This window comes from Struthio camelus, chromosome 6 (genome assembly GCF_040807025.1).
Source record: "Struthio camelus isolate bStrCam1 chromosome 6, bStrCam1.hap1, whole genome shotgun sequence".
Lineage (NCBI taxonomy): Eukaryota > Metazoa > Chordata > Aves > Struthioniformes > Struthionidae > Struthio > Struthio camelus.
This window is the reverse complement of record NC_090947.1, coordinates 27,265,091-27,286,161: the sequence shown is the minus strand read 5'-3', so window position 1 is coordinate 27,286,161 and position 21,071 is coordinate 27,265,091. Positions and strand designations below refer to the sequence as shown.

At 39.4% G+C, this 21,071-nt stretch overlaps 1 protein-coding gene across 7 annotated transcripts in view; it reads right to left on the bottom strand.

Moving 5' to 3' along the window:
* RBMS1 (RNA binding motif single stranded interacting protein 1) overlaps window positions 1-21,071 on the bottom strand; it is a 153,615-nt gene that overhangs the window by 61,936 nt on the left and 70,608 nt on the right. For all 7 annotated transcript variants that reach the window (XM_068948795.1, XM_068948800.1, XM_068948796.1 and 4 more), the window contains exon 2: window positions 6,521-6,696. In XM_068948795.1, the coding sequence (XP_068804896.1) occupies window positions 6,521-6,696 (176 nt within the window). The remainder of the gene's footprint in view (window positions 1-6,520; window positions 6,697-21,071) is intronic.

Sequence of the window (21,071 nt, the reverse complement as noted above, 5' to 3'; positions counted from 1 at the left end):
ATGCATCCATGAAACTCTAAAAGAACTGATTTGTAGGGGTCTTCTTTCCACCAAAAAAAAAAAAAAAAAAAAAAGAGGTCATCCTGTTCCAATATAATCAGTATTAATACTCATACTGATTTCGAAGGGAATACTGATATATCTCATTTAATAACGTGACATGAAATGATATTCCACATAATTATGAATATTTCACTGCAGCTGGCAGACAAACCATGAAAGAGTTCAAGAAAACGAAGAATAAAGGAGAAAGGCTGGAAGAGAAAAATTCAAAACAACATTTTTTTAAATCTAAAAATAAGAGAGAGACAGACAGACAAGTTAACTAGCTTGAAATCTACACTTCAGCTTTCCCTGACTTGCACTGCCTGCTCTCCAAAGCACTCTTAACCAGGTGCTACCGACCTTTCCTTAGCATGTGAACTGAACAGCACTGACCTGCCCAGACTCTTCTCCCAAACCAGTTAAATGTAAAAAGCCTATCGGTAAAGCTATTTGCTAAAGCCCAGCCACGTCCAGTTTCTGAGATATGCTGCGTAAAATTAGCAGATTTTTTGCTGTTAACTGACAGCAGTGATGACAGCTCCCTGCTACAGTAAATCTTCAAGATCCAGTTCACAACTTCTCAATGTCAAGTGTATTTGAAGGAGATGGGGAATGGCAGCACAGTGAGAGGTCACAATTAAACAGGAAGCAAAGAACACTGAAACATTAATATGCTAGTGGCTGTCACATAACTGATAAACCTAAGCATTTTATTAAGGGCGGGTGCTTTACAACTGAATCATTTTTGGGGTACTCTTGCCCCAAAACAGCTGCAGAAACAAAGCTACATAGCACATCCGACTCAAATATTCCAAAATGACCATTTGCCTGTCAGTGAAGCCGTTCTAATTATGCCTGTGTTTATTATGCTGAAGATTTAAAGCTATGCAATCACCGTTCAGCTGAAAGAAATGCTTAAAAAAAAAAAAAATCCTCCCTCAACACGATTTCCCAAGCACCTGTGAAGCCAAGCAGCCACTACACGATTCTGTTCTAATGTTCTGACCAGCCTGGAGCAGCACGATGGTCTGTCGGGGTAATTATGTCAGTAACTTTGTTACCTTAAACCAGCTGCTTTTCTAATTATAATCCCATTAAATGCCCACATTATAACCCTACAGCAATAATTTAAGGGACTGAAACCATCCAGAGCAAAAATGTATCTCAAAAAATATATGTAGACTCCAAACAGCTTGATACAAGCAACGCAGAACAAGCAAACAGCCTGGAACTGCGCTACCCACAGGTGTCCCAGCTGGATGACTTACGCTCAGCTGAACGCGGGAGACCTTAGTTAAGCCTCAGAGTTTGAGATCTCACCCTGGGACTGGGGATTGTCAGGAGGATAAAGAAGGGTCTGCTGCAGCATCCTGGTTTAATGATGTAAATGGGACAAAAGGAGGTCTGTGAAGAAATCCAGCATTACAGGGATGCCATGCTGCAGCCTAGTAAGAAGTAAATCACAGGTGAGAAGAAAGCAGAAAGCACAGGGCTCTCAAACCTTGTGGTCTGGGCATAAAGGTTACACGCACTGAAGCACAGCACTCAGTGGGAGTCTGGAAAGCACCTAGAAAATGTGTCAAAGCAAGTTACCAGCTCCTGGGTGAATCTCATAAACCCCAATCACGTAAGTCCCTAATCACACCAGCAGTCTCTAGGACTTCAGGGAAATAACTGGAACAAATTAGACCTTGTATTTTCAGATGTTAACTAAACTACAGGAAACAACTGTCTAACAGACACTAAGGTACAAATGAGCTCTAAATAATCTATTCACGAACAAAAAGCTAGCACAACAGTTCAAGGAGGCACGTGAAGCAAGTACTGATAGCTGCCCTGGGAGAAGGGAGCACGATTAGGGTTGGCCAAGGCTACCTGCAACCCTGTACAGCCCACGCTTCCCAATGGGACTTGCTCACGACAGCAGGTCTCCTGCAATGACATCGCATGGTTTGGGAAAAGTAAGCGCGAGAGAGCAAAGCAGAGTAAGCTCTCTGCAGAGAGCGGCTGCAGAAACCGCTCAGAGCACCACGGGCATGGCTGAGGTCGGGCTGCTTCCCGCAGGCTTCTCCAAACCGGGCTCATCAGCTGTTTACTCCGATTTCTCCTTTTCTCTGCTTTTTTTTTTTTCCCCTCTTCTATTTAGCTAATTTCTCCTGTTTAGCCTCCTCCTGGAAAGATGGTATCTGTGGGCCGCGGCGTCAATTGCTTTGCTTGCGCGTGTATACCTAATGGAAAGCTCTTGGGGACAGAACTGACTCATACAACGTCCCGTAACAAACGGGACTCTGTTCTTAGTTGGCTGTTAGGACAGTTTTGCAGTAAACAAAATACATATCATATTCTTCCCCACACTTCTGCCCCTGGCACAACTGATATGAAGAAATGTGTTTTCCCAGTGCAGAACTGAAGTAGCAGGCTTGCATTTGACTGAACTACTCAGAAGCGTGCCAGCTTCATTTCCCACACAAAAGCCAACAATGCAATCTGAAAATAGCCGTACTCCCAGGTAAGCCTTCATAAGCTGTTGTCTTCTTCATGAAGAAGAGGAGAAAGCTTCTCCAAATAGAGCACTGTAAAAAAACCCAAGCAGATGCAGGTAGGGAACAGATCTGCGGAGCCATATATTGGCAAAACTGCTCTCTTGCCAGGAAAGCACATTTCCACAAAAACGGTGAACTTCTGTTAACTGTATTTGTAAATACTGCATGGCTGTGCTACAACAGGAAAGCAAGCCCAACACTTTTGTAATTTGGTAAGGGTTTTCTCTATTTTGATTAATTATTTTTGGTGAATCATTAAAAACCTGTCAAAAATTAGCACTGCTAACTGTTGTGAGCAAGAGCTAAAGCAAACAGATTGACTAAAGCAAATAAATGGCACTGTATGTCCAGATACAAGAATTCTGTAGATTCTTCTGCACTGTATTCTGAGGGAATACATTTGAAGAAATAACACTTCTCTACAATAATCGTAATTTAAAATAACTTTTCAGTACAGTATACGATACAAGTCCTTACGGAAGGAAGCATTCATGCTGATTAATTCAAAATAGTACAGATGCCCTTGTGATGCATATGGTTGCACATATAATTGTTTATATTCTCTGGACAAAATAAGCTTTCCCCCTTAGACGGAGAAATGGCACACAGCTAGCTACATGTGAGATCACTGAAATGACATAATTTGAAGTGGGAGGGCTGGGGTGAAAAGGATCTCTTTTCAGATGGATGCTAAGGCTTGTGGGACAGGTTCTGGACCAAATCAGGAACTGGGAAGGACGGACTAGACAATGTCTTCAAATTCATATGAATGAAACCAGACCTGACCAAAGGGAAAATCTGTGCAAATGGGATGTTTCTGGCATTTGCAGTGATAATGACGTTTTTTTAACCACTATTTCCTCAACCCAGAGTTGTTTTTCTATCTTGTTTGACAGCAGCCAAACAATCTATGAGTGAAACTCCCAACCGAAGGGATGACAGCGTAACCCTTCCACAGCCATGCTGTACAAGGGTAATGCCAGTGACCTCTTTTCGTACCTCCGGTGAAACCTGCTTCTTGCCAGCTAGCAAGACCATTTCTGCAATACGCAGAGCAGCCTTTCCATCCCTTCTGTAATCAGTTTGGCATTAAGGACTCCAATGGATGCCCCCTCTCAGGGGGGCAAGATCCGGTCTATATGGGGAGGAGGGGTTAAAATTACTCTAAAGCCTCCTGGTTAAGAAAAAAAACCACCTTAAATTTTAGGCAACTTTAGAGAACTAAAGAAAGTGTTTTAGAGATTTGGAGTAAACAGCAGTTTTTTCATTAGCTTCTGTGAGTCCAAGATTTTATCCTTCATTTATTTTGCATTACCTCAGCTTACATAATGAAAATGAACAATTAGTTTCACTTTCTTATTATTACTTGATAGTTAGTTCAACACTATGTTTTTTTTTTTTTTTAAAGAAAACACTGCAAAAACATTCCAAAATAAACCAAAAGTCTGTTCTTTCAGTTTAAAACAGATAAACTAAAGCCATTCACTTTACAAACACACATTTATTAATTTTTATAACCCTCAACCTTTTCTTTTTTCTGTGAATGAGCTGGTGGTATTAATTCAATAAAAACAGACAGAAGAAGACAGACAACTGTGGACAGTTTATTGATAACAATGAACACAGAATATATCTGCATTTCTCTTCAATGACATGCATACAAAAGCTTATTTACTTTAAGAAGTTTTCAAAAATTATAAGCAATTCAAGCAGCAAAGGATGTTCCAGCAAGGCAGCTGGATGTTACCACCAGGTCCACTTACAAGAATATCTCTCCATTTCCAGGAAGTTTAGGCAGATTTGTAGGAGGGAAAAATTGTGCCTCTGAAATTCTCCATAGTTCATGAGAGTGGATTACTGCCCTTCTATGAACAAGGAGAGAGCGTTGTCATCTCTACCTTACCGAAACATTAACTTAGTTGCTAAGGGGCTATGTTGGCAGAGAAGTCTAAGGCTCTTAATAGATTACCCAGATTTTTGAAAGATGTTCCAGGCCTAAAAATCCTGGATATCTCACTTGGTTCCTCAGCAGAAATGGAGAATTATGATACAGGACCTCCTTTTCTCTCAGGTAAGACATTTGGGAGAGAAAGAAATGCAACAACCTTCCAAGCTGTTAAATTCACTTCAGAATTCATTTAATAACTACATGGTTGCAGTTTTTGCCCTTTATTCATAAAATCCATGCTGATCTGACTAAAATTATACACACACACACACACATATATATTTATATAAAAGAACAATAACAAAAAAGTCAGAATCTTTGACAACCCAAGACACAAAGGACTTATGATAGGAAAGCACTGAGTATCTTTTTCTAGGATGTTCATGCATCAGGGACACCTAAGACCAAAGCACACCAAAATGTCTTCAGAAAGAGATTCAGGAGCCATAGTAACCACTGCAATAAACAGGAGTTACTGGGTGGCTCCAGTGAAAAATAAACTCATAAATCTGCCTTGAAATATTATGAATGTGCAGGCAAAGGTTTCTTTGTCATTTCAAAAGACAAAAACGGGGTGAAAAAATCCACTTCTGTAAAGCATGCATTTTTAAAAACAAACTCAAGTGACAAGAGGACTTCTTCACATGGCAAGCTGTGAAAATGAATAATTTATCAATGAATTCTTTCATAGATTGATAATCTGCTCTTTTTTCTTTAAAATTTATAAATTACATTTGCTGTTGGGAAAATGACCAAATGGAATTCTTTTTTTTTTTTTTTTTTTTTTTTTAAATAATCCTAACACTACTCATAAGTGATTACTATCTGGAAAAAAATCCAAGCTTTGTTTAAAAATGAAAAATTAAGAACTTAGTCCCTATAAATTAGGTACCACACTTTTTGCAATATTCACAAACATAAAAGTGTCTCGTGAGAGCTGGGACTCAAGATTTATAGGTTTTCTTGGCTATTTTGCTTAGTTGTGTTGTGATCTCAAGCAACTATTTTTATATATGCCTAGTTACTAATCTGCTAAATTGAAGATGAAATTACTTTGAGAATCTCAGACAATAGTGTTATATGTAAATCCATATGATTCTTGATTCATTCATAAATAAGAGATCTAGGTCTTTTCTTATAGGTAGAAATTGAAAACACAGCTAACTATTTTGGTTTAGTAATGATCCAGAAAGTGTGTTGCACATCTCAGCAGTACTAAGTACTTCTTTAAAAGTCAGTAAAACATTCAAGAAAGATGATTTCTAAACAGTGTGTAAACAACATAATTACACACAGTCTCTAGGCATCCAACCCATATTTAAAAGTAACAGAAGGCATGTGTTGCTGTAAAAATTTAAAACAAAAACAAAAAACCCAAAAACTCACACAAGCAAAAACCTCGTGTTAACAACATTGCCTGAAAACCTTCTGCTAAGCCACGTCTACCCAGCATTCCAGCCATTAGCGAGTATTCCTACATGGATGCCCTATTTTTAATCATAAACACAACTATATAGTGCCAATGCAAATTAGTCAAACCAGGGTAAGCTTCAAAACGCATGCTATAATTTACACTCATATAGAAAAATTACTTGAGGAGTTGGTACTGACAGATATATGTTAGTGGTGAACAGAGACCTTCCATTATAAGTTCTTAAGTTTCACATTTTGGTGCCAACTTTCATCTTTTTGTGATTTCAGCAGCACCAGGAACAGGCAGGAGTATGGGTGACCACAGCTGTTACTTCAAAAATGGGTTCTACCTGTTCACCACTATACTCAAGCTGTTCTTTTCTCCAGAGCGTCAAGCACACCCTGCTCCTCTCGACTTCTGTGGAAGTTGAAAATTCTCATCCTAGCACAGGATGAGGATTTTTATTTAAGGATCTCTTTTTCCTCCCTCATAATCCAACACTTACACTGTACACCTACTATGAATTTTTAAGGTATCATTTTGTAATCTATATTTAAGCACAGTACTTACGGTTGGCATAGTTTAACCAGGTCCTGATCAGTGGTGTTTGGAGGCAGTGCTCTGATGTACAAGTTTGTTTTACTTAATTGATCCCATCCTGAGTTGCTGCTGCTACTACTGTTGTTATTACTGCTGGTGGTGCTGGGACTAGGAGGAGCCATTGGGTGGGCTGGTACGATGGACTGCTGCAAAGGAAAAAGTGCGGTAGAGTTAACTACAGACAGCAATCGCAACATGCACGTTATCTCAGTCTACAGTAACCTGTTTACCATCAGCAGCACTATGTTAAATCTGTGCATATTTACTCACGTGTGCCAAATACACCTGGCTTCACACCAGGTTTGGGACAGGATTCATGGACACGTTCCAATGTACTGAACTATCACCTGAAACACACTCAATGCATAGCACAGATTCAAATTATACCTAACCTCTGTTGAGTGTTACTCATAGGATTTCATCATTCTTCATTGTAGCAACAGATGTGAAAATGAAATAAGAGATATTGTTGCTCTAGTCTTCAACAGGTATAAACCAAGTTTACTTCACTAAGACAATTTCACGCCTTTTTTTTTTTTTTTAAGATAGAAACGGAGCTGAGAAAGCTCTTAAGAACCAAACTTTTAAAATTATTTTTGTCCCTTTGTGTTATTTTCAAACTGCCACTGATCTCAGTATTTGCAAATTGTTTCAGGAATCTCAAGAAAAAGGTTCCGTATCATTACAAATAATTAAAATTTCAAAAGGAAATAAGCACATAAACACTTCTATATATCCTTGATAATGCTATTTTTATTAAAATTTGACCCTAATGGAACTTAAAAGTATTCTAGAGAAAATTTGCAATAGAGCTGTCTTAATCATTTGCTTTAACCACAGAATAACAAAACGCAGTGCAGAGAGTATTAAAAACAGGTCTGGGGTGTTATAAGTGAGGAGTATTGTAATGAATAGAGAGGGCTAAAGTTGCTAGTAAAAGCTTATAGACTACAAGGTTTTCCCTGACAAGAAGAATTTACTGCATGAAGTCCCTTTCCTGTAAAAGTCTGAGCCTCCATGGCTCAAGAAGCTTGTAGTAAAAATTCAGTTTATGACCCTTAGAGGAAAGCCACGGTGGGGGGAAGAAAAGAAAAGAAATATAAAGTGAAATGTAGGTGTAGACTTGTAGACTGGCTTGTTCCCACCCCTGTGCCAGCCTCTCCTTTGGACTAGCACAAACACTTGTGCAGCCACAGCTTGAACCAAAAAATTATCTTGCCTGATCTGGCTCACCACAAGTGGTTTTGTGCCGCGCAGACGCTTTGGCTGTCACAGGGCCGGGAGCAGGAATGTGTAGGCAGAGGAGGGGATTACAGTTCGTGTCAGTCCAGAGCATTCACGAAACTACAGCCTTAACGCACAAGAAAATTGAAACTATTTGGGAGATAACCTTGGGAAATTGCAATGAAATTGTGGGTGGGAGAAAAGTACAAAGGCATGCCTTATATCAGATACTTCATGATAATTATGCGTTTCTCTTTTGCATTTCCCAGGGAAGGTTTTGAAATCTTTCAATTTGGTATATTGCAAAGTTTATCATGCAGTAACGATAACAACCCAGAACAGCAAACTACAGCACTCAGGTACTACAAAACCAACTTTGATATGCAGAAACAGTATTGTTGCCCAACTGAGCTATCACCAACAAGAGAATGAAATATATTCATGGTCATTCAGAAGTTCAAAACTGAATATCAGAATCTCATTGCTCTTTAGTTTTTCTGAGAAGTTTTTCAGTAACATCAAATCTCTTTCAAAAGATTTATACCCTGAATTGAAGCTCTGATCCAGAATTTCTTCCAGGCATGATTCAAAAATGGGAAAAAGATTAAACCCTCCCTCCGAGTTTGTAATGGAAACACTGACGGATTTTAACTATACCAGCACAAGTTGGGCAGTTAGACCGTTCTGCCTCCAGTAGTGCCAGACAATTACTTTTAGGGTCGTAAGCAATGCAGAATGACAGAGCAACTAGTCTCAGAACATTTTCATAATGAACAGAACAGACAGTCTGACACAATGCTGCTATTTTCTTCAAAAAGTCTTTGGCAGAGCCCTCAAAACACGTGAAATGATCAAAAATACAATGTTCTGCTTAAGCTTTAAAAATGAGCACTTTTCTAATATACACATGTACAGCTTCTCCAAGAGTCAACATACACAATCCAGTCTTAACCTTAACTGGTAATGACTGCTGGAGAAAAAGAGCTTCTATTCCAATTTGTAGTATTTTTCATTTGTTTTTACTTCTTACAATGCTCAAAATCATTCATTTTAAGACGTTACGAACAGAGTTCAGTAAAATCTTGTCACTGGCTAGCGAAAGGCAAGAGGAAAACGAGCACAAGGGTGCGTAGACAGCAGGAATCATATATCTGTCTTCCTGCAAAATGTAAACACGACGCTGTGAGGAATTTAAACTTGTATTTAAATATGAAGATGCTCTGGTGCGAGTGCTTACATCCAAACGTGCCAGGAACGTAAATGCGATTACAGTTGTCTTCCTAAGTTCACAGGCAGGAGGCTTTTGGCTGCTTCCACAGAACCTCCTACCTTTACCGGCCTCCCAAGACAGCACAAAGCGCAAAACCACGCAACCCAATGACAGACAGACAACTGTTAAAAGGCCAGTGACATCTCAAAGTCATATGATTCAAACATACTTTTTACATTAAAACTTGATTTTAAATTTTAAAATTTACATAGCTCTTTCTGTTCTTAACCATCTTCTTCATGTAGAAAATAAACAATAGAGGCCCCTGCTTTGCTGAATGCTGCTCTTCCTTTCAACTTCTAATTGCTGCAGTTGCAATTGCTGCTCGGGACCTCAACGGTACCGAGCCCTGCTGCTACAGCCGTGCTGGCAGAGCCTCCTGCGCTGGCAGCATATGCCAAGAGAAGAGTTTTTCTGCTGGCGCAGTTGCATCACCTCCCCAGACGACATAAGCTAAGTTGATAAAAGTGCTCCTCTGCCGGCACAGCTGCATCCACACCTGGGGTTTTGCCAACTCAACGATGCCAGCAAGGATGCATGATTTTTTCCACACCCCTGGCTGATACAGCTCTTGCTGGCAAGACTTTGAGCAGCGGAGACCTGGCCAAAGTTTGAGATCGTTTGTTTAAAAACAGCTTTCGTGAACGTTAACTGAAGGCTCTTCAAAATTGGAATCAGCCTTTAAAAAAGGTTGCTTCACAAACTACAGTCTCTGCTGCAAATTTGTATCAAAGCTGTTCCTAAGATTTTATCATATGGACTTCATAATAATTTGCAATAATGTAACATACATAAAACCATATTCATTAATTTTTCTTTGCAAATTAAATTACAACTTCAAATTAAGTCAAATTAATTCTTATTAAATTATTAAAATTTTAAATTAAATTAAAACGCTGAACAAGAATAGAGGAGGAATCAAAGTAACAGACCATTTTTCTTGTGACAATACTTCTCTGTTCACAAGGAATACAATTCCCACACTGGTTTACCATTTCTTCCTTAGTCTTCCATCTCAGAGCTAACCAGTGATCGACCTTTCTCCGCAGCAGTGTTCTTCCTGTCAACTTTGGCCTTTCTTGCTTAGAAGACACTTGTTAATGACAAAACATCATACAGGAGCAGTGTGATCACTCCATCCAGCCCTGGAGCCAGCTGTGAGAATCTCAACGGTTGCTCTCGGAGACCTTTGCTGTAGCCTGTCAAAGCCCTACCATACCAGTAAGGAAACTACTGGTACCAGTTATGAAGAGGAAATGCTCAATGACAGAACCCTACTTGTGGAACTTCTTAAACTAAAGAAAGGTCCCTGCCAGTGTTTTCTTCTGGATATAAAAGTCAAACAGGAATAATCACAAATAAGTATCAAACAATGACTGGAGCCTATACTCATCTTTACATGAAGCACTTTTTCTTTTTTTTTTTTTTTTTTTTTCCTCTAAGCTATTCTGTGCTTAAAGATTGGAAGTGAGTCACAGCAGGATTTTGCTTGCCAAGGAGGAGGAGAGTCTCTTCACCGTCAACAGGAAAGAGCCACACAAAAAAATCATCCAGCCAAAACACAACAGAACAGCCCTGTCAGTGCTCTGAGAAATTCTTTTGACCTAGGAGCTGAGGGACACCGATCCTTGCTGCTTCCAGACTACAAGAGTCCAAGAAAACTCCAACAAACAGAGGATATAAACTTAGATAACCAATGTCCCAAAACAGAGCCCTGTCATGATGGTGGCAATCCATTTAAATCCTTAACTTAATTACTGCTTTAAAAGCATGTTTATGAAGTTGAATAACATTCAACATTCATCTTCAGCATTTAATTATGAGTGTCTTTGCTCAGCTACAATTCTCAATAGGAAAGTGATCATGATTTTTTTTTCAAACCAACAGAGTTCTTTCTCACACATCTTCCCTTAAGTTCAAACTGTAAATTACAGCATCCATTAGCTACCTGATTTAGCCTGAACTGCTACTTGGATGTTCTGGAACTTCAAAATCCTGATGTTCACCTAGCTTTATACAGGTGATTAAGCTTCAAGTACCTGCTTACCCTATCTGACTTTGCTTAACCTCTCTGATTTCACTGAACAGTGTTTTGAAATAGCGTGTTTAGTAACTGGCATGGATATAAAAATTATTATCCATTTTTGGGGACACGTGCAAGGGAGATACTAAATGATAACATGCATTTGGGAAGTTTCTGGATTAAACTAGGGGATGAAACATTTTTATCAAGTTAACACAGAGCTTTATATTTATAATGAAAGTTAGGGTTCAGGAAAATATAAGATGCCGTATGTCTTAAGACATTGTCACACTTTAGCAACTTAGGGAACAGAAGGTTATCTGGAATAAAAACCTGTCCTGCACTGAAAGAAGAAATCCAAATGTTAAACAGAAATGACTGGTCTCTAACGAAGACAGTTGCTTTATCAACCTCCTTAAAATCAGCAGTCACCAATGGCCAAAGTTAGTCTAAGCCAGCAAACCGATGGCTGTCACGGGTATGCCATTTTGAGCGTCCTACATGCTTCTATTTCATGGTTTCCATCACCACGTCTGAAATCTTATGGCAAGGAAAACTGAATTTCTGGAGGCCGCTCTAAAGTCCATCTCTCAATGGACTACCATCAGCCATAGACAGAGAAAGATCTGCTGTGGTATTTACATCTCCTGCCTTAGGGTAAGTTCTCCGACTGTTGTTCTTCAGTCTGTCAGCACTTGTCACAGAAAGACTCAGCAAGTCAGCTGCTTTCTAGGCATCTTTAGGATGATACTAGTATAAAACACAGAGAGACTTTAAGAAGCTGAGTCCTCAAGACTTTTGTTGAGGACCTTCTCAGGAGAAAAAAAAAAAAATCCCTACAACCCCCTTTTTCCTCCTTTAAACCACCAATCTTATGTCTATTTTAAATGGGTGAAGATCACTGTCTCAGGATGATGCAGGAAGAGTTACCAAGACAATTCCAGCATGCGCTGGTTTATTGCATGAGGCTGAGAGCGCTGATAACGTGCCTTATGTGATTAGAGCTATTTGCACACCCAGGAACTAAGCCTGCTCCATTTTCTTTCCTATATAGGCCAGCAGCGAAGATGGGTGTTGGTGCTGCAGCTGCACGAAGCAGGAACAAGTAGGTGCTGGGAAGATGCAGGTCCCCAGTGGGTGGAGGCTGGCCCCACGCAGAGACTCTCCCTGTTACGAAATGCCACAGGAGCACCTACAGCCCCAGCCCTGGTGACAGAGCTCTTTCCCCAAAGACACTCTCTGCAGCTTCCACATTTTGACAAGGAAGAACTACACCCAGAAGACGTCAGCCAGCATTTAAGATGGACTGCAATAAAAGAGTTGAGCAGCAAGTACTCACAAAAAATAATAATAAAAAATACACCACACACACACACAAAAAAAAACCCTCATCTTTAATTCCATTCTCAAACACAACAGGTTTTAAGAGGAGTTTTGCAAGAGAAATGAAGAGGGGTTACGCCATTCCTCCTGCCCATATGTTATAGCTAAGACAAGTAAGAACTGTAAAGGTTTCCAGCAAGACCCAGGAAAGTAGTTAATACACTTTTTTCCCCCAAATCATTTAAGAAGCCCTCTACTGATACACAGAAAGGTATGACTGAGTAAGTGCTTTTCTCAGTCTGCTCTTTAAAAAAAAAAAACTTCAGAGGAAATGGCTTTATTAACAGTGAAACAGACTAGACAAAATTAGCATAGTTCCCTAGTCACAGACAGCTCTGAAGCTCCTAACATTTTCACTCGTAGAGTGTCATGCTCGTAACCCAAGGCCTCTTCCCATAGACAGCTCTTTTGCTTCCTTGTACTCAGGACGGCAAGAGGACAAACCATCCTTCACAGTAACTTAGCAGTCTAAATTTGTTCTCATCAGAAGGCAACAATCGCTAACAGAAGGTACAGAAGCAAACAATACCAGCACGTTACAAAATGTCAGGTTCCCATCTTTTTATAAGGTCATGGAACTAATATTATTTAAATTATGCATGGTAAAGTTTAATACAACAGCAATCTCCTGCTAGTAAGGAAACAAATAAATTTCCAGATCTATATATTTCCTTCTTATGAAGTTCCCAGGAGCTCATCTACTCCATCAAGGTCATCCCCTATGACTTGAGCACTCCACTGACCAACTCTCCCTCTCTAGAGCCAAAGAGAAGGTCCAGGATATGCATGCAACTCCCATCATCAGAGTACAAAAACTATCACCAAGGGAGAGACGAGAGAGTACTGAACTGGACTAAATCTCTGCTCCTTTGCAGAAATCATTAGTACTTCTCCTTTCTGCTCCCTCATCATAACATCCTTTTCCTACTCAGTTTTACACCTGGATTCCCTGGACAATCCTCCGAAACACAGTACCTGCCTAGCCACAATGCAAAACTGCAGACATATCTAAAGTAAAATGATATTTGAGTTCGGGTTTTCAAAATTTGAGTAGGCTGCAGCAATCCAACAGTTAATCTAGGTTAAAACAGTAGAAGAAGAAAGTCAAGATACTGAAGTACCTGAAGAAAGCAAACTTGGTACTGAGAGCTAGTGGACCAAAAGGCATGTACATGTTTTTGTGGTTAGCCCTTCATTGAGCAATAGACATAAGATAACTCACTGCCAACTTCCTTCTTGACTCTAGTAAATACACAGACTTATTTCCTTCGCTGAAACCAGCCAAGGATTTTGCTCAGGATCCGGAGAGAAAACAGTGAATCCCTAGAGCATGTTAAAGTTTTTGTCTATGTCTGAGGATTCAAGCTGCAGTTAGAAGAAAACACGTCCCTTTTTTTAAAGAGGCTTAACTCACATACTGATGGGTTTATGCAAGGCTCTGGAACATAGCAAGTCCAGGACATGACAGTGAATACAAATAATAAAAACAACTCCTCCTTTGCATTACAGATGTGTTGGTAGACATTGCAAGCAGGGTGTGAAATTCTACAATGTTCTCCAACATAGGAAACATTAAGTCAAGTTTTTTGGGGGGAGGAGAAATGCTTTAAGTGAAACTGCAATTAGTTTAGCAAACTCCTCTGTCACGCAAAGGCAAGACTAGACCAGGGATGATCACGCTGGAGCTGGAAATCCCATGCAGCTCATGGGCACTTCAAGCACAACTGAGCAAACAGTTCTTCTAGACTAAGCCTTTCAATATGCTTTTTATGCCTCAGGTTATATGATAAGAGAAAGGCCACATTGGGTCATGTGCTGGCAGAAAGATTGGACATGGCAGCATTGGTCATATATCCAACAGACAGAGCATGCAGAGGGTTCCTTAGAGCACTGAAAGCTGCAAGTATGAGCTTTAAGGGAAACAGTCCAGAAACACAGCATTTTCAATGCCCCTCTGACAGATCAGTGCTCACAGTGTTAGGCGGTTCAGAGATCCCTAAACTAGATGGTCATAGTGGCCCCTTCTCACTGTCTGCATAATTTTGCTTAAGCATTCATACAAGCAGAAAGCCCCTACCCAGCATTACCATTTAAGAACTCTTCAGGTGCCAGCCAAGAACAGATGAAAATCAAACAAAAGAACAAGTTTTCAGGCAGTTGTTCTACTTTATGAAAATAGCCAGATGCCCAGGACATGAAAATAAGCTCCAGCCAAACTGTAGCTGGCATATGTAGATCTCCCATAAGTAGTTTCACTTCTCTGTCAGTTACCAAATACCTTGCAATTTCTTTTTGTCTGTTTTTTTTTGGGGGGGGGAAGGGGGGAAGGGGAGGAAGAGGAGGAGGACCCAGGGAGTTTGAGAGCAGTTAGGCTAACTTCAATTCCCAGAAATACTCTGGAACAAATTATTCAACAATCAGTTTACCAGAACCTAGAAGACAATAAAATGACAAAAAAGCAGACAGAATGGATCTGTCAAAAACAGATCACATCAAACAAATCTAATTTTCTTCATTGCCAGTGTAACTAGCTTAGCAGAAAACATGGAAGCAGTAAATATTCTCTCCCTCTCTCCTGAGACTGAGACTTCTAACACTGTCCCACACAGTATTTTCACTAGCAAAACAAGGAATCCAGGTCTAAATCGGCCGTTAGTTCTCTTTCCGAGGCGCTGTGCAGCAGGAAGCGAGGAGGTGTGGACGGGAGGGGAGCACGAGCTCATTAGCTTGTCCGTTGGCACTGTCAAGGGAGGGGAGGAAGCAGAGCAGAGAGACAGTGAAATGCATCACTGATCCTAGCACTGCCTCCTCCCCCCCAGCCCTTAAATTCGTGGTGCTTCTGAACCTTTTTGTTTTTAAACGCTACTTGATAAGCAACATTCCCATAAGCATGACTGAAGATCAGAAGGTGCACCAATTGCTCAAAATAGAAAATAACTGCTATGATGTGGATAATGATATCATATCATAGCTTATTCTTATTTTATAAAAAAGAAAAAAGTTTTTTTTTTTTTAAATCAAATATCTGCTATTATCAAAAATGCTCTTCCAAAGCCTAGCCGAGAAAACGGACAAATATCAGCCATGTATTCTGGACCTTTATCACTTACCCTTAGGAGTCCCAAGGAACAAATAAATAGTTTAGTGCTTGACGCTCCAGACAATGATGCAAAAGAAAGGTTGTACTTGATGACAATGTAATGGGAAGAAGTAACATACCAAAAGTAACACCACTAGCTGGGACTTCAAAGTATGGAAACTGCAGGACCTGGATTTGTCCTGAATACTTTTTGGCTCCCTTGCAGGAAAATAAAAGGCAGCAGTGTACAGCAGGTAACTATTTATCTAAGTCCATGCTGCAAAATTCAGCTTTGTCAGTGAAACTTTGATGATGCAAGACAGTTACTTCTGTTCAGAGGACAGACTGTTGTATTAGGAAAATGCAGATCTTCAGCTCAATTGTTATTTTACCTTTTTATGTCATTATCTCATTGTTATTTTATGTCTTTTTATTCATTTTGAACTTTCACATGCAGTAACAAGAATTAGGGCCATGGACCTAGACGGGGTCTCTAGGTGATCTCCAAAGGGACCTTCCAACCTCAACCATCCTGTGATTCTGTGACCCATTCAACGCTACTGACAAATGTATTGTTTTCAAGCATTTGTATTAACATTTCTGATACACTGAGATGTGTATTTTAATTTCTATAGGGAATAAACTAAACTAGTAAATATGCAGCTATAGTGCATTCACAGGGCCGTCCTCTTTTCTTAGCATCTAAGGATGTCATCCACAATGTTATTTTGATGGCTAGTCAAGCTAAATCTACGTACCTCACAAAGTTGTTTGGATCCATAGTAAGGAAGCAGCACAATACAGACCCATGGACACTCACCTTGGCTTATTCAAAGAACTGCTTGAATATTTGTATTACAGAGACTAGCAATACAATAACAAGTATATTAGGCCAACCTCCATTTCTTTAAATAGACGGAGATGTTTTCTTTTAAATTAAAAATTCTGCAGAAAACGTTTTCAATGTTTCTGAAGTATCACTTATTTTTCTTATATAGTTATTAGAACTAAAAAAAGGCAAACTAATAAGCATTTGTAAATTTTGTCTTTTGTAAAGCGTCACAGGTTTCACAAGGCACTTAGATGAAGGCTGCAGTTTTTGATCTCTTTTTTTTGCTATTATTTTTTAAATTTTTGTTTTCCCCCAAAGTATAACTTCATCACTCTGCTCATCTGGCTATCCCAGCCTCTCTCCCTCTACAGACAGCAATTATAGGACAGAAACGGCACACCATTAAAGATGTACGTCTAAAGAAGCATCTGCTTTTTTGGCAAACTCCACACTGTTGGTGGCATTGGAATTATTGCTATACTGTTTGTCACAGGGTTAGATCACAGATGGCTCTTTTGGCTGACATGGGATCTGCTATGTCATTTTCTGTTTATTCAAGTTAAAAAAATAAATTGAAGAACTTGTTCCTGACTGCGTATGAGGGAGTCAATCCCTATTAAAACCCCTTTGCCCATGATTGCTGTGGTTCCATATGGGCAGTATACTGCATCCAGCACAGCAGTATCATTGTTACTGTGCACCCCCCTACTCTGTTTTAAAGAGCAGAATGTTTGCTCTTCTTTGGCAAGGGCCACCTTTCTGTTATGGTAGTATTTAATAGCTAGCACAACGCAGTATAGCCCAAGTCTATTCCTGCTTCTCCTGCTGTGTTCTTTGAAAACATACATGGGATTGTACAGGCAGCTGGCTCTGGCCCTTCTTTGTACTTTCCTAAATATTAATCTTCATCTAACAGACTATGCCTGTTTCATTGCAGCCAGCATATCCAGCAGAAGAAAAGGTGGCATGTCGGGGGGGGGGGGGGGGGGGAGCCAGTTCTGTAACACTTTTTCATCAAGACTGAACCCTGATGACCACCAATCCATGAAAATGTTTTTTAGAGGTATACAATGTACGCTTTAAAGCACAGACCAGTTTAGATCTTTTATCCTGTCCACTCAATTTGCAAATGTTTTTCCTTTTCTAATTGCCTAATCCATTTTTGTGCCTCCGCACCCATCTATCTCAGAAAAATCACCAAAGAACAAGGCAGCGTAGATACAACGCACAAGTACAACACAAAGTTTGTTTTAACATCGGCACTGAGATGGTCCAGTTGCCTTGCCTGGCAGCTTGTTATGCACACAGGCAAAAAGGCTGCCAAGTACTACTTAAAACTGCTTAAGAATGGTAGGTAGCATCTTCTACCACTTTCCATGGGAACGAATGACTACATGAAGTGTTGAACAACAGAAAAGCGTCATCTGAGCGTCACTGCACTTCCTAGTTACTCTGTTGCAAGTATTTCCACAGCCCTTTATAACATTTGCCATGGAACTGAGTTGCACAGATCATCCTGAGCTAAGAGTTGTTTTTAAATTAGTCACTTTAAAATTCAGCAAGCGCCCTTGTGATTCTTATATTCTGCAATATGATAAAATGAAGCAGCTACAACTAAGTATAACCAATACACTGGGAGAGGACATGCACATTACTGGTAAGGTATTAAATCAAGTCTTAGGTACAACTACTGGAAGAGCACATACTGAAATGGTAAAATTAATTTTGTAGTAGAGATAATTAAGAACAGTCCTGGTGATATTAATGTACAACATAAAACGTAACACATACCTAACTTCAACACAAAGCAATTACAGAAAGTAGGAAAGTAAAAAGACTATGAAAGATTTTCTCTACATTTCGAAGTTGATTGTTAGCTTTTCTAACATTTTAATAAGGATTTAGGAGAAAAATAAATACTCAAAAAAAGAAGAGTTTCCTTTTCCCAAAACACACAAAATCTTTTTTGAATGTAACTTTTATGCCAGTAAATTCCTTTTTTTTCCCCTGTAAAAAACAAACAAAGCTTTTAGGAGATGGGAAAACTAAGAACATCTCAAAGGGCACAACCAATCACTGACACAACAATCACATGGAAGAAGAAGCTCAAGCCTTCCAATTTAACATCAACTTCAGTCCATTCTGTGTAATGATATACTATATATTTTATCTCTCTATTCTCCAAATGTTGCAGTGCTGCCCCACCAATCTAATATAACAGGTACAAATATTGACGGTATCTTCCACAGAGCAAGCTCCCAGACAGACATTACTATAAGCTAGACTAGGTCTGCAATACACTCAAAGATAACCAGTGGACACACACATTAACTTTTTGCATTTTTATCTTTCTTCTCATGACCTTCCCAAAAACTTCTTTAATATGCTGGGATTCTTTCATAAGTAATCAACAGTTTTAAAAGCTGAATTCAAGAACTTGAATTTCTAATGTAAATTAGAAATATCTTGTAGCTGTGATGGCAGCTAAAGAATATAACTGAGTAAAAAAAAAAAAAGTCATTTAAAGAGAAATCTAATTCCCAGGCATGCAGTAGGCCTTGCGTGCCTAAAACCTTGTTGCTTTTTTCCCAAAACTGTATTAGTTCATCTCATAAATGACATTGGGTATAGACTGAAGCAAGAAAGGTTCAGACTGCAAACAAGGAAAAAAATTTTGCCATGAGGACAGCTGAGCACTGGAAGGGTTTGCCCAGAGAAGTTGTGCCCTTTCCATCCTTGGATGTTTTTAAGACTAGACTGGATAAAGCCCTGAACAACCTGCTCTGACCTCGCTTTGAGCAGGATGTGGGGCTAGAGGTCCCGAGGTCCCACCTGAATCCCAACCCGAATTACCCTGTGATAAGTAGTATCCTACGATACTACTCTTTTCCATAAATCTTGACCTTGTCTAATACTGATTTCTAAACCAATCTGACTGCACTAACGGTGTAGATTAAATATTACGTCAGGACTTCATACTCCACTGCCTTGTATCTTTTGTAATCATTTAAAAGGGAAGTGATACTTTTACAATTCTTTCTGCACAGGTTGAGGTGACTATCAACTGAATATCAGCAGAAATAGTGGTAAGAGTTTAACTCTGCTATAACTTGCAATGGTCGCTATTTTGACATTCAAAAAGACCATAGCCTGGACCATGTCGCTGCACTGGTGTATAGCCAGACACTGAACTTGCAGTGCTCTATGGCAAAAAAGTGATCTCTACCTCCCAAAAAGTGATTTATTTCCCGTGGAAAAAGAAAAAAGAAACTTACTCAACAGAAGCAGCCAAGTATTACTAAATTTGCAAGATAGCACTTGCTAGACTAAGAGTGAGATTAGCAACAACTTAAAAAAAATCAGATTCATTATGTAAGCAGTTGTCAATTGTCTGTATTTATATACATCTGTTTAGTTCCACTTTTACCACTGGTTCTGCATTCATTTACACAAGCTGAAAATCTGTCCAAGAGTATTTATAAATTTCAACATTGTATAAAACTGACAGACCAGAAAAGACAAGAGCATAATGTTGGCAAAACTTGGAACATAGGGCTTCTCTATTGAGTACCAATGAACAAACTTTGGTTTTCACACCACACTATTTGTGCTAATTTTCCTTGCATTTTAACTAGACTGTCTGTAGCGCGTACAAAGCTGTAAATGAAATTCCCAAAGTTCTGTAAGCAATTAAAGATTCTGCTTGACTTCTGAAAATATAACCTAGATGCTCCAATCTCATTAGAAAAGAATTGGTGTTGGACTTCAATGCTTTTAAAGCATTTCTCTCTTTTGTATCGTGTCACATTCTCAACGCTAGTGCTGCAGCCCCCCATGCAAACCTCATGCGGATGCCTGGCAGCTTTGCCCACAGCAGAGGTGTGACATCAAATTAGTACTACCCAAAGATTTTCATTAACTCAACTCATATATCAGGGCAGTTACGTCTATGCTGAAAACTCCACGAGGGACAAGATGTTAGTCATAGTCTCATGAAAGACGATGAATACTGCAATGCTTTGTTAAGTATGATTCAACATAGTTTTGCTCAGACAATGTGAAACTGGTTTAAATTAAGAGCTGGGAGAAAACTGTGCAGGGAGACATGAAATCCTTACTGTCAAGGACCACTCTCTCTAAATTTTGGGACCACTGGATATCTGGAAGCCTTGGACATTTCTCAGACAGTCTTGCACTGTTAAAAATAAAGCTATAATAAAGCCCACCACCTCCAACCTTTTTGGCCCTGTGCTCACTACAGCTTATTCTAGTGGCATAAAACGCCCATTTTGTACAGACACTTGATATTTATATGCACATTCATACACAGGATCCTCCCCTGATGCTCAGAAGAAAGCAAGAATGATCTGTCATGACCAGAACAATTTATACACCTTTCTCCTAGGTAGCACATGGAGATTTACCTGAGCACAGGCACCATTCAACAGATCTTAAATCAGCTTAGACTAACAAGAGAATAACTACGTAATTCCTGAGAAACAAGAACAGCTCATCTTTTGCATGAACAGTTCAGACATATCAAACAATGTTTATCTGTTGGCTGCTATTGCTACAGAAAACACTGCTGAAGGACAGCTTTGGAGATGTGTTACAGACAACATAAGACAGTTGAGGGCTGATCAGGAAACATTCAGAGCAGAAAACATAGCACAACAAGCAACAAAGACTATGTTTCTCTGCGTTATCATC